This window comes from Bicyclus anynana, chromosome 16, assembly GCF_947172395.1.
Source record: "Bicyclus anynana chromosome 16, ilBicAnyn1.1, whole genome shotgun sequence".
Taxonomy (NCBI): Eukaryota; Metazoa; Arthropoda; class Insecta; order Lepidoptera; family Nymphalidae; genus Bicyclus; species Bicyclus anynana.
Window position 1 is genome coordinate 2781855 of NC_069098.1, and position 14081 is coordinate 2795935.

The window sequence follows — 14081 nt, forward strand, 5'->3', positions numbered from 1 at the left end:
CGTTTATCTCGTGGTGTGGGGTATCGTTATAGGCATTTTTGTGCATTATTTTTTATGGGATGTAATAATAATATAAAATTAAAACATTTTCACCTCAAAATTAACATTCTTTAATGTGAATATGTCCAATTACAATTAATACAACAATAAGAGCTAAACTTCTACTCGAATTCATAAAAATATTTTTTCTGAAGTTATAGTCAGTTATAATACTATGAATTTATTTTACGTATCGCCGTACATTGTCATCATTAAAGAAAAGTAAGACCAAGTTGTGCTCACCACCTGAAATAAAAAAAATATATAAATAAAAATTAATAAAAAAAATACAACCGACATCAAGATCACAAAAATGTTACTACTGAACTAAAAAGTCAAAATAACATCTTAAGTGCTATCTTCTGATCAGTTTGAAGGCGGTAACAAGTTAGTGATGTATTAATTGAAGCCGTTAAAAGCATATCCTATCCTACTATCCTACTTCCTACTAATATATAAACGCGGTAAAAGTTTGTATGTTTGGATGTTTGTTACTCTTTAACGCCGCAACTACTGAACCTATTTGGCCGAAATTTGGAATGGAAATAGATTTTACTCTGGGGTTGGCTACTCTTTGTCCCAAAAATCTTTGATTTCCCTGAGATTTGCAAAAAACTGATGATTTTGATGGTATGAATGTTTGTTACTCTTTCACGCCGCGACTACCTACTAAACCGAATCACCTGAAATTAAGTAGAGCTAGATTATACACAAAGGCTACTTTTTATCCCGGAAAAATCTATGGATCCCGAGAAATTTGTGAAAAACTAAATTCTCGGACGAAGTCGCAGGTGTACGCTAGTCATAGATATTTAGGATTTTCAGACAGTGCTCTAGTTTTCTTAGAAACATCTCGCGACAAGCTTGGCACATGAAAAAAAGAAAAATGAGAAAGTTCTCATCAATTCAAATTTTTCAAGCCCAATTACTGTACACTGTTGAGAAGTAACCTTAACTGTCCTTTGTCTCCATCACCAGACCCCTAATGAGAGTGAACCCATCTAGATCTAAACTTCTCATTGATACAAATAAATCAAAGTCAAACACAAGTTAACTGCTGTAAAACTTCGGCGCCATCATCAGATCTACTTCAAACCTCCATTAAATAGTAGTGCTTTAAAATACTTAATGAAAACATTGACAAACTATTTGCCCCTACAATTTTCAAAAATTCCCCTCAATTTTTCCAGGAGATCATCAACAGATCCTGACAAGAAAGAATTTTCCCACAAAAAGAATTTTCCAAATCGGTTCAGGCGTCTTTGAGTAATCGTGAACATACATAAAAAAAAGATTGCGACGAATTAAGAACCTCCTCCTTATTCTAGAGTTGATTAAAATAAAATCACAATTTTATTGCAAACTACAAGAGAAATTAACAAAATATTAGCCACCTTCTGTAAGCAGGTCCACTATCACCTTGAGTGTGTGCGTAAGAAGAAAAGTTTACTATCATTTGACAGCAGCATATTTAGCAGCAGACCAAACCAAGCTAACATTTTACTTCGCAACTATTTAGTCACTGGCACCAGTTCTAGACTTCCTCCTTATAAATTGAATATCGATTGTCAAAGAGCATACGTCCGGACGTCATGCCTGGAACGCGATAGTCACGCTAAAAGCAGCGAAAGATACGACTGGTCGTAACTTGAATAGTTTGTTATATCACTAGTGGACGCCCACGTCTTCGTCCGCGTGGATTTCAACTTTTCATAAATCCCGCGGGAACCATGGATGTTATTATACATATAAACCTTCCTCTTCAATCACTCTATCTAGTAAAAAACCCGCATCAAAATCCGTTGCGTAGTTTTAAAGATTTAAGCATACATAGGGACAGAGAAAGCGACTTTGTTTTATACTATGTAGTGATATAGCTGAGCTAAGTTTGTTACCTTTGTAAAAGTGTTGAGAGTTATCGGTACATAGTTTAAAGACGTCACGTAACAAGGACGTTGAGCTCTGTGGATAGATAATAGAAACAAAAAATCAATGTCTGCGACTTGTTAGTTGAGTATGAGGTTTCGGAGTAGGTACCGACTCGACTCCTGGGTCAGATTAATGTATTCCAAGAAATTATCAATGAAAATTCTCTGAGAGCACGTGAAGCAGTCCAGTATCATCAACAATTTCCCCCTAAGGCCGCCAACCCGTATTGTAACAGCGTAGTGGGTATAGCCTCAGATTCCCATATCATCATCTCCGTACGCCTATATCACGGCGTTTCACGTTAGTGTGGCCCCAGCATTAAACAGGCTATGTGATTATGACGCCAGTTATCTGTAAAATCATACGAGGAGGTATCGCATTTTTTTTTTCCAAAAAATTCTCTGCCGAAGCCTTTTTTAAGTACACATCTTGAACCAAATGAGCTGAAATTTTGTATATAATTTCAATTTGGATGACAATGCATGGTTAACTGTGTGACGTCATTCTAAATCAAACATTTTTACTTTACTTGTATTGATAAACAAGTAAATCAAATAACATGATTTGATTGTTTTAAAGTACTCGTATTAAAATTTTCAAACTAAGGAAATACTTAAAGCTCGCGAAAAGCTTTTATATCATACTGGCGGACAGAGTCAAGCTTCGCTTTGACTCTTTCCCTTCATTTCATTATCAACCCATATTCGGCACACTGCTGAGCTCGAGTCTTCTCTCAGAATGTCAATGTCAACCACGCTGGCCCAATGCGAATTGGCAGACTTCACACACGCAGAGAATGAAGAAAAATCTCTGATAAGCAGGTTTCCTCACGTTGTTTTCCTACCCCTATCCTATTCTACTCCCGCCCTACTCCTACCCTACCTAACACTACCCCTACCATACACCTACCCTAAAACAATTTGAATACATTTGATTTGGATAATTTACTTACCTCATGATGATAAATCTGATGGTCTTCTGGTAGTGAGTGCCACCATTATACCACGGGTTCTCATAAGCGGCCTCCGCTATGCCTCCACTCTGCAATCAATACATACAGAGTGTTCCGTAAATAATACGACATACTATATTTTTTATGTTTACATATATTGGGAAATATATGTAAACATAAAAAATATAATTACGCCCGTTTTTTGGAAAAAAAATACTTTGTAGTATTGTATATAATAAATTAAAGATTCTTTATTTGATACATACTATTCAAAAATAAAAATCAGTAAGTATAAAATCAACGCAGTAAATTTTAAACACATAGTCATATTCGGCTCACTGCTGAGCTCGAGTCTCCTCTCAGAATGAGAGTGGTTAGGCCAATTAGTCCACCACGCTGGCCAATACACACACGCAGAGAATTAAGAAAATTTTCTGGTATGCAGGTTTCCTCACGATGTTTTTCCTTCACCGTTAGAGACACGTGATATTTAATTTCTTAAAATGCACACAAATGTAAAGTTGGAGGTGCATGCCCCGGATGGGATTTGAACCCACACCCTCATAAGGTCATATCCACTGGGCTATCACGGACTTAAACACATAGTACGACTAAATTGCACTGACGCTAGGTTTTTTTTTATTTTGTAAAAAATCAATATAACTTATAAACAGTGAATGTATCTTATGTAGAGTATATTGTACTATTTACGGGACATTCTGTATAAACAAATTTAAAGTATCCGTCTGTGATTTCATAACTGTGAATCCACAAGTATTTATAGTTATTTACACGATACTAAAACTTCTTGAATTTTTTGTCATTTTGTCTATTTGTCCGGGCTAATTTGGAACAATTTTAATGGGACTTTCGCTAAGATATACAGCAGGTTATTGAACAACATTAAGGCGACGTTTTTCCCAATTCTCGATGATCATGGTTTCGAAACGTAAGATTTTAATAAAATAAAACATTAGGAACCATTATCTTTTTGAAGGACAATATTTTTGACGGTAATTTAATTTCAGGCTCATAAAAATACAACCGACTTCAAATTTATAAAAATGTTTTTACTAAACTAAAAAGCAAAAAATAACATCGTAGGTGCTACCTTCTCAGGTCAGTTACCTGCTCAGTGCGATCAGTTTTGAAGGCGGTACCAAGTTAGTGATGTACCTAACATAATGTGTGTCAAATCTTTAAAAATTTAAATTTTAAGGGTTTAGGATTTACAGACAGTTCGTTCAGAAACGGCTTTACACAGAGCTACCTTGGTACCGCCTTTTAAACTGCTTTTAGTGCTAGTCGATCGGTCAGTGACCCGTGCCGAAAAGGAAAAAGTGTCAAAATACTTGGACCTTACTCACGAGATAACCGCCATGTTTCAACATTCCTGTTGAGTCAACTATTATTGTTCCGATAGTTGTTTCAGTCAATGGTCTTATAGCGAAAAGTTTTGACCAACATCTTAAGAAGCTTTCGCTTAACTGTTGGATCAAGAGTCGGATACAGAAGGCAGTGAGCCCTGATCGCCGGTTGCTTGGGCACTCAAATGTCCCGCGCCGGGAGGGTTGACTTTTTTTTTATTTTTTTTGTTTTTTTTTTAACATTGGTAATAAATGAGAGCACAATAAGAGAAAAGATAGTCAAATAAACAAGTGATAACTCACCTCCTGTTTCAACATTTCGCAGTAGTAACAGAACAGATAGACCAGAGTCAACAGAGCGAATACACTTACAGTGTACGTGAACTTATTTACAGCATCGTGAGATAGCTTCAATGAAACAAAACATTAATATATTTAATACTAGCTGACGCACGCGACTTCGTCCGTGGATATAAATATAAACTTTCAACCCCTATTTCACCACTTTAGGGATTGAATTAAAAAAAATCTTATATTACATTATATTTCGTATTTTTTTATGATTTATGAACAAACTTTAAAATTATAACTCTAAAAATGAAGGACTCTCCATACCAACCCCTATTTCGCCCCCTTCTATTTTTATTTTAGGGTCTAAAAAGTACTCTATGTTTTGCCCCAAGGTCCTATATCTTATCTTAATCGATTCAGCCGTTTACCCGTAAAAATATACAGACAGACAGAAGCGGAGCGGGCTGCGCAGCAAAAACGTCACGGAGGCGTGGCGGATTCGCAACGTTTCCGTTGTAGCGAATTAACGACGTACAGTACATTCAGTAAAAAAATGGATTCTGACAGAGAAACACTGCTGTTTTATTTATTAAAATTTATTTAAATAAATTTTAAATAGTTTTAAACAGATATCTGGCTAAAAAAGTATTGTTTATATTGTTTGTATTTTTCAAAACCAACCAAACCAACAAATCGTCGCATTAAATTGATGATTAAATCATCGCGGTAAATTTTTTAGTCGACTATTAATAATATTTTTAGTTCATTATGATTTAAAAGATCGTAAATTTTCCCTAAAATTTCGATTACTCGATCGTACATCGTACAAGAGCCAAAAAAGTCGTACAAATATGTCGTACGTCTGGCAACACTGGGACGGACTGACGTTTGTACGAGACAGTACAACCGCTTACTCTGGTACAACATTGTGCGTCTGCAACGAATTCGCTGCGGATGCGCGACGTGTACGTTGCGAGCCCGCTCCGTTTTAAAAACGCTCGCAAACCGCTAGTGTGATAGCTCTGTTACTTTCACATTTATAATTTTAAGTAGATTTTTAACAAAATGTTTTGCATACTTTAATATATAAAACCGTTGGACCCAACCAAGCACCGCTACTCATGTTTCATGTGATGTGTCATGTGATGAAAAATGAAAGTTTCTAAGAAGAAAGGAAAGCTCATTATTTCACAGTTCGGCCCAGGACTCTGTGATCCAAAGTCTGCTATATATAGTATTACCAGTGGACCAACCAGGTAGATACATTTTTTTTTCTTCTTTACAAGTTAGCCCTTGACTATAATCTCACCTGTTGGTAAGTGATGATGTAATTAAAGATGGAAATTATGAAAAGTATGGATGAAAATCCATACCTTTCGGGTTTTACACAACAACGTACCGGAACGCTAAATCGGTGGTATGTCTTTACCGGTAGAGTCGTAACTAGCCACGTCGGAAGCCTTCCATCAATCAGACCTGGACCAATTAAGAAAACCCTAATCGGCATAGCCGGGAATCGAACCCAGAAACGACGTCTTGAAAAACCACCGCGCACGCCACTGCATTACGGAGGCCGTTGATATTTTAGTACCTACTAGCGGACGCCCGCGACTTCGTCCTCGTGGAATTATTTTTTTTACAAATCCCGCGAAAACCATGGATTTTTTCGGGATGAAAAGTAGCCTATGTGTTAATCCAGAGTAAAATCTATTTCCATTCCAAATTACAGCCAAATCGCTTCAGTAGCGGGTAAGCAAAAGAGAAACAAACATACACACTTACACACATACACTTACAAACTTTCGCTTTTGTAATACTAGTGTAATAAGACAATTATTTAGTCAACTTACCGCCAATAAAATAGCAAAAAAACATATTATCATCGCGAAAAAGCACAAGTCAATAAAAACCATTCGATTGAAAATATCATTTAACATATGCGCCAACCTGAAAATAATGAGATTATGTCATTTTTAAAAAGTCGCGCATTTGAGAAGTTCCTCCTTTTTAAAGTCAGTTATAAAACTAGTTACTAGTACTATTAATTCTTATGTGATTTCCTTACTTACAATAGCGTAATCTACTAGTGAAAATCGCATGAAAAGACTAAGTCAAACCAACAGACAACTAAACCCCAGTTTGAATTTATCTTGAATTTGAAATTGTAAAAGCTAGCAATTAATTACGTAATTAATTCTTGATGTTTCTTAACCATTGCTTCAATAGTCATACTGTAATCCACTTTCATGTCCTCGTCAGTTCTTTTGTCTCTATTTGGCATCGGTACAGCATTCTTTATGTCCTCCCGTAGAAGAGCAAATTCTGTACTCAGCTGGGAGCATAGAGTCACGAGCAAACACTGGGCGCCGAGGTACAAGAAAATTAATTTAAGTACTGAAACATAATACAGTAAAAAATCTATAAGTCGAACTTGAAGAAAAACTAACTAAAAACCTTTAGGGTCTTTAAGGTTCGTCATCAACCCATATTTGGCTCACTGCTAAACTCCTCTCAGAATGAGAAGGGTTAGGCCAATAGTCCACCACGCTGGCACAATGCGACTTGGCAGACTTCACACATGAAGATAATTAAGAAAATTCTCTGGTATGAAGGTTTCCTTACGATGATTTTCGACGTGATATTTAATTGCTTAAAATGCACACAACTGAAAAGTTGGAGGTGCATGCCTCGGACCGGATTCGTACCCACACCCTCCGGAATCCGAGGCAGAGGTCAGTTATATCCACTGGGCTATCACGGCTCTAGGTAAAGGCCAATTCATACTAGCGGTTTGCGAGCGGAACAGGCGCACAATATGGGCGTCGCGAATACGTGGAGACGTGGAGACGTGGCAAATACGCAACATTACCGTCGCGATTGTGTAGCGAATTAACAAAAATACATTATGTAAAATAATATAATCCAAAACAGTTTTGTTCCTACCTGCGTAGATGACCTACCTAGTACCTAGCCTTACATTTTTCAGTTTTTGCATCTTATTTAAAAACTGGCTTAAAACATGATGACACACATTTGAGATTAAAAGTGCCACCTTACTTAATAAATTAATAATAATAAGAAATTACTTCAAGATATTTATCTATTCTGAAAAAAAAATCACCATAAATTGTTCTCGTCATATACACTATGTACGCGATAGTACAAAATTGTGTAAGCCGTGTTCGTTGCGTGCCCGCTCCGTTTTGAGGACGCTTGCAATCCGCTAGTATGATAAGACCCTTATGGTTAATCCTCACTAATTTTGAGTTAAAAAGACAAAATAAAAAAGTTACAGATGTTACATACATGTTTATTGGGTACCACAAAATTACTGGACCAACTTCACAAAATAATGGAAAGCAACATCAATAGCAAATAACACAAGTTAAAACCACAGGCCGCTAGTTACTTTTAAAAATACTCACTGCTGTACGATTGAAGAACGTAAACCAGTAAATATCGCCCCCAATTTTTGACATGATCAAAGGGATAAACACACCCAAATGGGAGTAAAAAATTGAAATCATTTTGACGACTTTTTCCTATAACAGTTTGAACTAACTGAGGACATAGATTTTGAACTATTGCAACTTGAGCACCCCAGTAAAAAACTGAAATAGAAAAAAACTTGATAAAACCTCATTCTACTGATATTATACTAACAAGTTTTTGATACTCTTTGATACTGCAATCATTTCGTGCACTAATATATATTTTTTTTATTCTTTACAAGTTAACCCTTGACTACAACCTCACCTGATGGTAAGTGATGATGCAGTCTAAGATGGAAGCGGGCTAACTTATTAGGAGGAGGATGAAAATTCACACTCCTTTCGGTTTCTACACGACGCTAAATCGCTTGGCGGTACGTCTTTGTCGGTAGGGTGATAACTAGCCACTAGACCTGGACCAATTAAGAAAACCTCAATCGGCCCATTCGGGGATCGAACCCAGGACCTCCGTTTTGTAAATCCACCGCGCATACCATTGCGCCACGGAGGCCGTCAACATAATAATTATTATTGAGGAGATTCTTAATTTGACATGTATTTTATGAGACTAAAAAAAATAAAAATACAAGTAGAAGTTTAATTTGTTTAGAAAAAAGTATTGTTTCTCCTTTAAATTTAAGTAGTAAATAATATTCTATTCAGTATTACCTGATAAACCGAAGTTTAGTTCCTTTATACGTTCTTTTTTAATTTTAATTTGCATATCACTTAGATTTTCAGTCTTCCACGCTGTAGCTAATCTCTGTATCAAAATTTCCACTTCCTTTGTTTTTGGTAGCACAACAGTGGCCTTTAGAACGCCTAAAAAATTTGAGCATTAGATGTCTAATATTTTATTATATTAGTAAAATGAAATTACTGATACAATATAGATAAGCTCTTTCATTTGATACCCATATTGTAGAAGTACATTAAAAATAAGTATTCCGCCGTCTTGGGTGGTCTGCCATATTGTATTTAGAATAACGTCATATAGCATATCGTGCATTATCATCCAACCTCAACGTATATACAAAATTTCAGCTCAATCGGTTGAAGATATCGTCTTCAAAATTGAGTTCAAAGAATCCACCGTAACATCCTACATACATTGCAAGTTAAATAAAAGCTTTTTCACTACTCTTGCTCAAAAACATTGTCATATTACCACTCCACAGCGGGGCTAAACAAGCATATTAGCCTCTAGGGACTAAAGTAATTTTGTTTTTTTAATTCTTGTCTGTTACGAGTACTAGCCAAGTACTAGCCTACTATAAAACGGAGGAGGTTTTATTCGAAAATAGAATCATTATAAGGTAAGGCACTGATTGTTTTGAAAAATAAATAAAAATCTTTAAATTAGACTATTTTATTTTCTCGCAATCGTAGTGAAAAGCAGAGTGTAACACGTGGGGCTAAACCCATTATAAACTCGGTTTCTATTTAGGCGGCCCTCGCCTTCGTCTCGGGCCCTAAAAATACCTCGTATATAATGGGTCTTTTTAGCCCCTTGTATAACAATCTACTATTAAAAAGCACATCAAGTCTATACTACTATTATAAAGGAGAAAGATTTAATAGTTTGTTTGCATAGGTTCTGCTCTCATTAGAATTCTACATTATTCCTGATGTACCTATGTAAATTAGAGAGCGTTAATCCTTGTATTCTTATGGGAATGGGAACCGCGGGTGAATCCGCAGGGCGGACTAGATTATAAGGATGTTGACTAGGTTTATTGATTTTTATAAGACTTTTTCTTCGATAAATGGGATCCGTAGAACATTCAGTACAACTGATTACTATCAAGTTAATTTAGTTTATCTCGATGAGATGATCAACTTTTTTATTTACGAAAATTCTTGATTCTGGTAGCTAACTGAATTACCAGGAAACAAAAAATCTGAGCATCGGAACGAAATAATGTTTCAATTGTACGACGCAATTTGTAGAACATTGTGGCTGTTAAGTTTATTAATTAATCAACAGTGAAAAGAACATATGGTTAGTAACAACTTTTGATAAACTACACCCCTCCGAACTTATTTAAAAGCTTTGAAACATAGCCTTTGATCCTTACAATAACGTGGATTAGTGGTTAAAGAATTTTTAAAATCGGTTCAGTAGATCCAAAGATTACCCTTTACAACACCATAAATACCTCTTTACAATATTAGTGCAGATACTTAATTTTGCTAAAAAAACAGGTTTGGCTAAATCCCACATACTTTGGAGTCCAATTAATGCAGCAGCGGTCGTTATAGCCATATATGGAACGTTATTTACTTGCGATCCAATCACACGGAAAATATACATCCACATCGCAAATAAGTTGAAAAGTACAATCGCGGTCATGCCAATAAAGCGCCAGTACTTCTGATAAAATGGTATATTGTCATCGAAAAATCTGATGTGGCAACCCTTTATGTAATTGAGAGACATGGTGAATGGTTGGCTGAAGTCAGCAGGAAAATCTTTCATGCCGACCATTTTCCTGTAGTCAGAAGTTTATTTACTAGCTGTGAATGTCAGTATTGATTGGCTGACTGTCTTTTATATGTATTCCAGTAAGTGTTGCGGTGTTATGCTATTATGTATTCTATGGTTAGAGCCGAACCAGGTGAGGCGTTTTATGCGCGAGTCCACTCGCGCGTTGACAATAGGCTAGTTGACACTTTTTTTATTTGATCTTAATAATAATGAATAAATTATTTATTCATTTTATTAATTTTGAAAAATTAATAAATAAATAATAATAATTAATGAATAAATTATTCATTCATTTTATTAATTTATTAATTTTATTTATTCATTATTTTTTTTTTTTATTTGATCTTAAATTTAAATTTAAATTCATTATCGTTCTACTATTTTTATGAGATGTGATTACATGACAATTTTTTGTTTTTGTCTATGATGGTCTATATTTCAACTGTTTTCATGACGTCACTTTAACAAATCCCTTACAAACGGGGCGTTTGACAAAAATATTAGTTAACAACTTATCAATTAGTTCGAAGATTAATACATCAAGTGACATCGTATAAGTATATTAAATTTGATAATTATGAATATCTACCTTATTGCGCGTAGCCGAGATACTAGTTATGTCCCGACCAGATTCGCGATTTCCGCGCGAGTGAGAAAAGGCATAAGCATCATCTAATTCACTAACTTTGACTATGTCAGTTAATTATATACGAAATTGAGATTCTATGTAACGAATGTCATCCGGTGCCTAATGACTACCCTTCGTGTATATCATACAGTAGGTAGATGACTCAACTGATTTTAATATTTTGTTAATAAAGACCGAATTAGTGAATAGGCCAATTGTACGGACATGTAGCTATTATCTCGGCTACGCGAGTTGAACCGCGCGTAAAACGCACAGGACAGTTGTAGTATAATTTTTAGAGATCCGTTTTTTATATTAAACAATTACTGCCTCAATGGACTCGGTACAGGATCCAGACTAAACACCGAGAGGTAACTTAGGTTGATCCTCGCCCACTGGTTGTCGTTGGAGAATATCGGAATATAAGTTAAAAAAAAGATAGATAATATAGCAAAATATATAAAAAAAAAACAATATTGTAGGAAATAGTAGTCTGAGACGGATATGACATGGCTCGATCTCGTATTGGCTTGAGTACACGCTAGGTGGCATAACTTGTTTCTGTAAAAAGTAGGGAGTAACAGAGGGGTAGCCGTCAGGTTGGAACTCTATCTCATTCTTGTCGTGGTGTTCGATTCGTCCACACCTTTTGTTGGATAATCTTTCATGAGTGATTTTAGGGTAGGCGGGCAGAGTTACTTGAGTGGAAAAGGGGAGTGTTAGTTAACTGTCAAGGGATCCCTCAACCCTACATACATGATCACAAGTTCGTGACTCCACTCAAGGTCATTCTCTTCAATTCTAGAGTCTTATTTTGGTTACAGTTTGATTTGTCAATTAAGTTATCAATTAAGCAATTAAGTTATGACAAATATTGTGAATACGTGACTCCACTCGAGGTCATTCTCTTTCATTCTAGGGTCTTATTTTGGTCACAGTTTGATTTGTTTAATTAAGTTATCCTGACAGATATTGTGAATAACCTTTGTTCGATATTGGTTTTCTTATTTTCGTAACCCACTTCTGAGTATGTTAAAAATATATTGATAAATTTTTGTCAAATCTATACCTCTATACTAATATCATAGAGAGGTAAAGTTTATGATGTTATAGGGGGTAATTTCTAGATCTACAAAACCGATTTTGAAGTTATTTTACCAATAGAACGCCCCGTTATTTGCGAGTGTTTTATGCTATATTTTATTCCTACAGGAACGGAACTACGCAGGTGGACGCAGGACGCGTCTGCTAGTGAATAATAATTGAATTGTAACATAAACTTCAAAATAGTAGCAAATTAATTTAAGCAGTTTTAAATAAAAAGGGTGTTTCAAAATGGCATTTAATTTTAAAACACCCGATTCTCAAAATAAATGAAAAATACTGGACGGAACACTGTTGCCTTTAACTTTGCTTGATGCATGGTTTTACTTAAACATACATGATTACTTATATAAAAATCAGGTTGTTACTGTGTGCTGTACGTGTTATTTTCACGCGGTTTTTCATTAACGCAAATTACAAACCGATAAAGCCTTTGTGAATAACAAATGAATGAGACAGGCGAAAGCTTTAGACATAAAAATGTATTTTTACATAAAGGTATACAAAAAAGGTTTTGATGTTTATTTATTAATCAGACGGTTTCACTCGCGTATAGTTTTCGTTCTAGTACGGGGATATCATATAGCCTATGACATTCACAAATAACGTAACTTTCTATTGGTAAAAGAATTTATAATTGCTTTAGTAGATCCAGCTATTACCTGGATAAACCTCACAATTTCACGAACTTCATCACCTCTGTGGTGTCTATTTAGACTATGGACCTGTTTTGCACCCAAATTCACCAACAAAAAAGTCTGTCGTTTTTTGAGGGGGGCGACTCACACATCGAAAATATTTAACATCATTAAATATACTGTGTGTAAATTTTACACACACTAACCAACACGTCGCTATCCACAGAATATATTCATAGAATATTCGATTACTTGATCGTTTTTTTGCTGTTCCGTCAAAAGAATCGATTGTTTTTATTACACATTTGATGAAATTAAGGTAGAAATACTTACAAATAAAACGTTACTCCATCTTCTACTAAACTACAAGTTTTTGGCCGTTATTTATGCCATTCAACGTGTAGTTGAAACACACTTACACACACGTGATTTTCGTTAACAATGGGCTTTACTGTATACGGAAAATACTGATGTTAATAGGGATGATGATAGTTTTTTAAATCTATACTCTATACTAATATTATAAAGAGGTAAAGTTTGTAAGTTTGTAAGTTTGTAAGTTTGTAAGTTTGTAACAATTTTTTGAAATGGGGTAATCTTCGGAACTACTGGACCGATTTTAAAAATTCTTTCACCAGTAGAATGCTACGTTATCGGGGAGTGCTATAGGCTATATTTTATATTTCTATCATATATAACTACTGAGATATCGCGGGTTTTCTCTTACAGGTCAGACCGAAAAACTTACTTATTCGCATGCGCTGCCTCAACCATTGCGCATAACTGAAATAAATGTATGGAGGCTTTTTGAACCTTTAAAAGTTCTACAAAAAAGTCCGCGACACCATATATCTATCTTTTATATTTTAGCAGATATAGTACCTTTAGTACTTTAATAAATTATTTAAATTTTAAACTAAGGTTTACGTCATTATTTACACAACTAAACTTAAATCCTTATCAAAATAAATGATTTAATAATCACAAGGATATTATAGAGATAAGATTTGCCCTTTACAGTATGTTAATTAGTTATATAGTTTCGGAGATAATACAAAATTTCTGAAAGTCGCAGAAATGCCGCTATATGACGCCCCGCGGTTTCAATTACGTGGTTCCCGTTCCCGTATGAATATGAGGACCAAACATAGCCT

General features: G+C 35.2%; 1 protein-coding gene across 1 annotated transcript; it reads right to left on the reverse strand.

The window, feature by feature from the left end:
* Positions 1-128: 128 nt before the first annotated feature.
* LOC112049042 (odorant receptor 4-like) lies at positions 129-10557 on the reverse strand. The gene is made up of 9 exons (XM_052886312.1): positions 10411-10557; positions 8739-8880; positions 8004-8189; positions 6765-6972; positions 6429-6525; positions 4591-4695; positions 2921-3009; positions 1935-2001; positions 129-285 (listed from the first exon to the last, which is right to left on the reverse strand). Exons 1-9 carry the CDS (start codon positions 10555-10557, stop codon positions 226-228), a joined length of 1101 nt encoding a protein of 366 aa, XP_052742272.1. The 3' UTR covers positions 129-225.
* Between the last annotated feature and the right edge of the window lie 3524 nt (positions 10558-14081).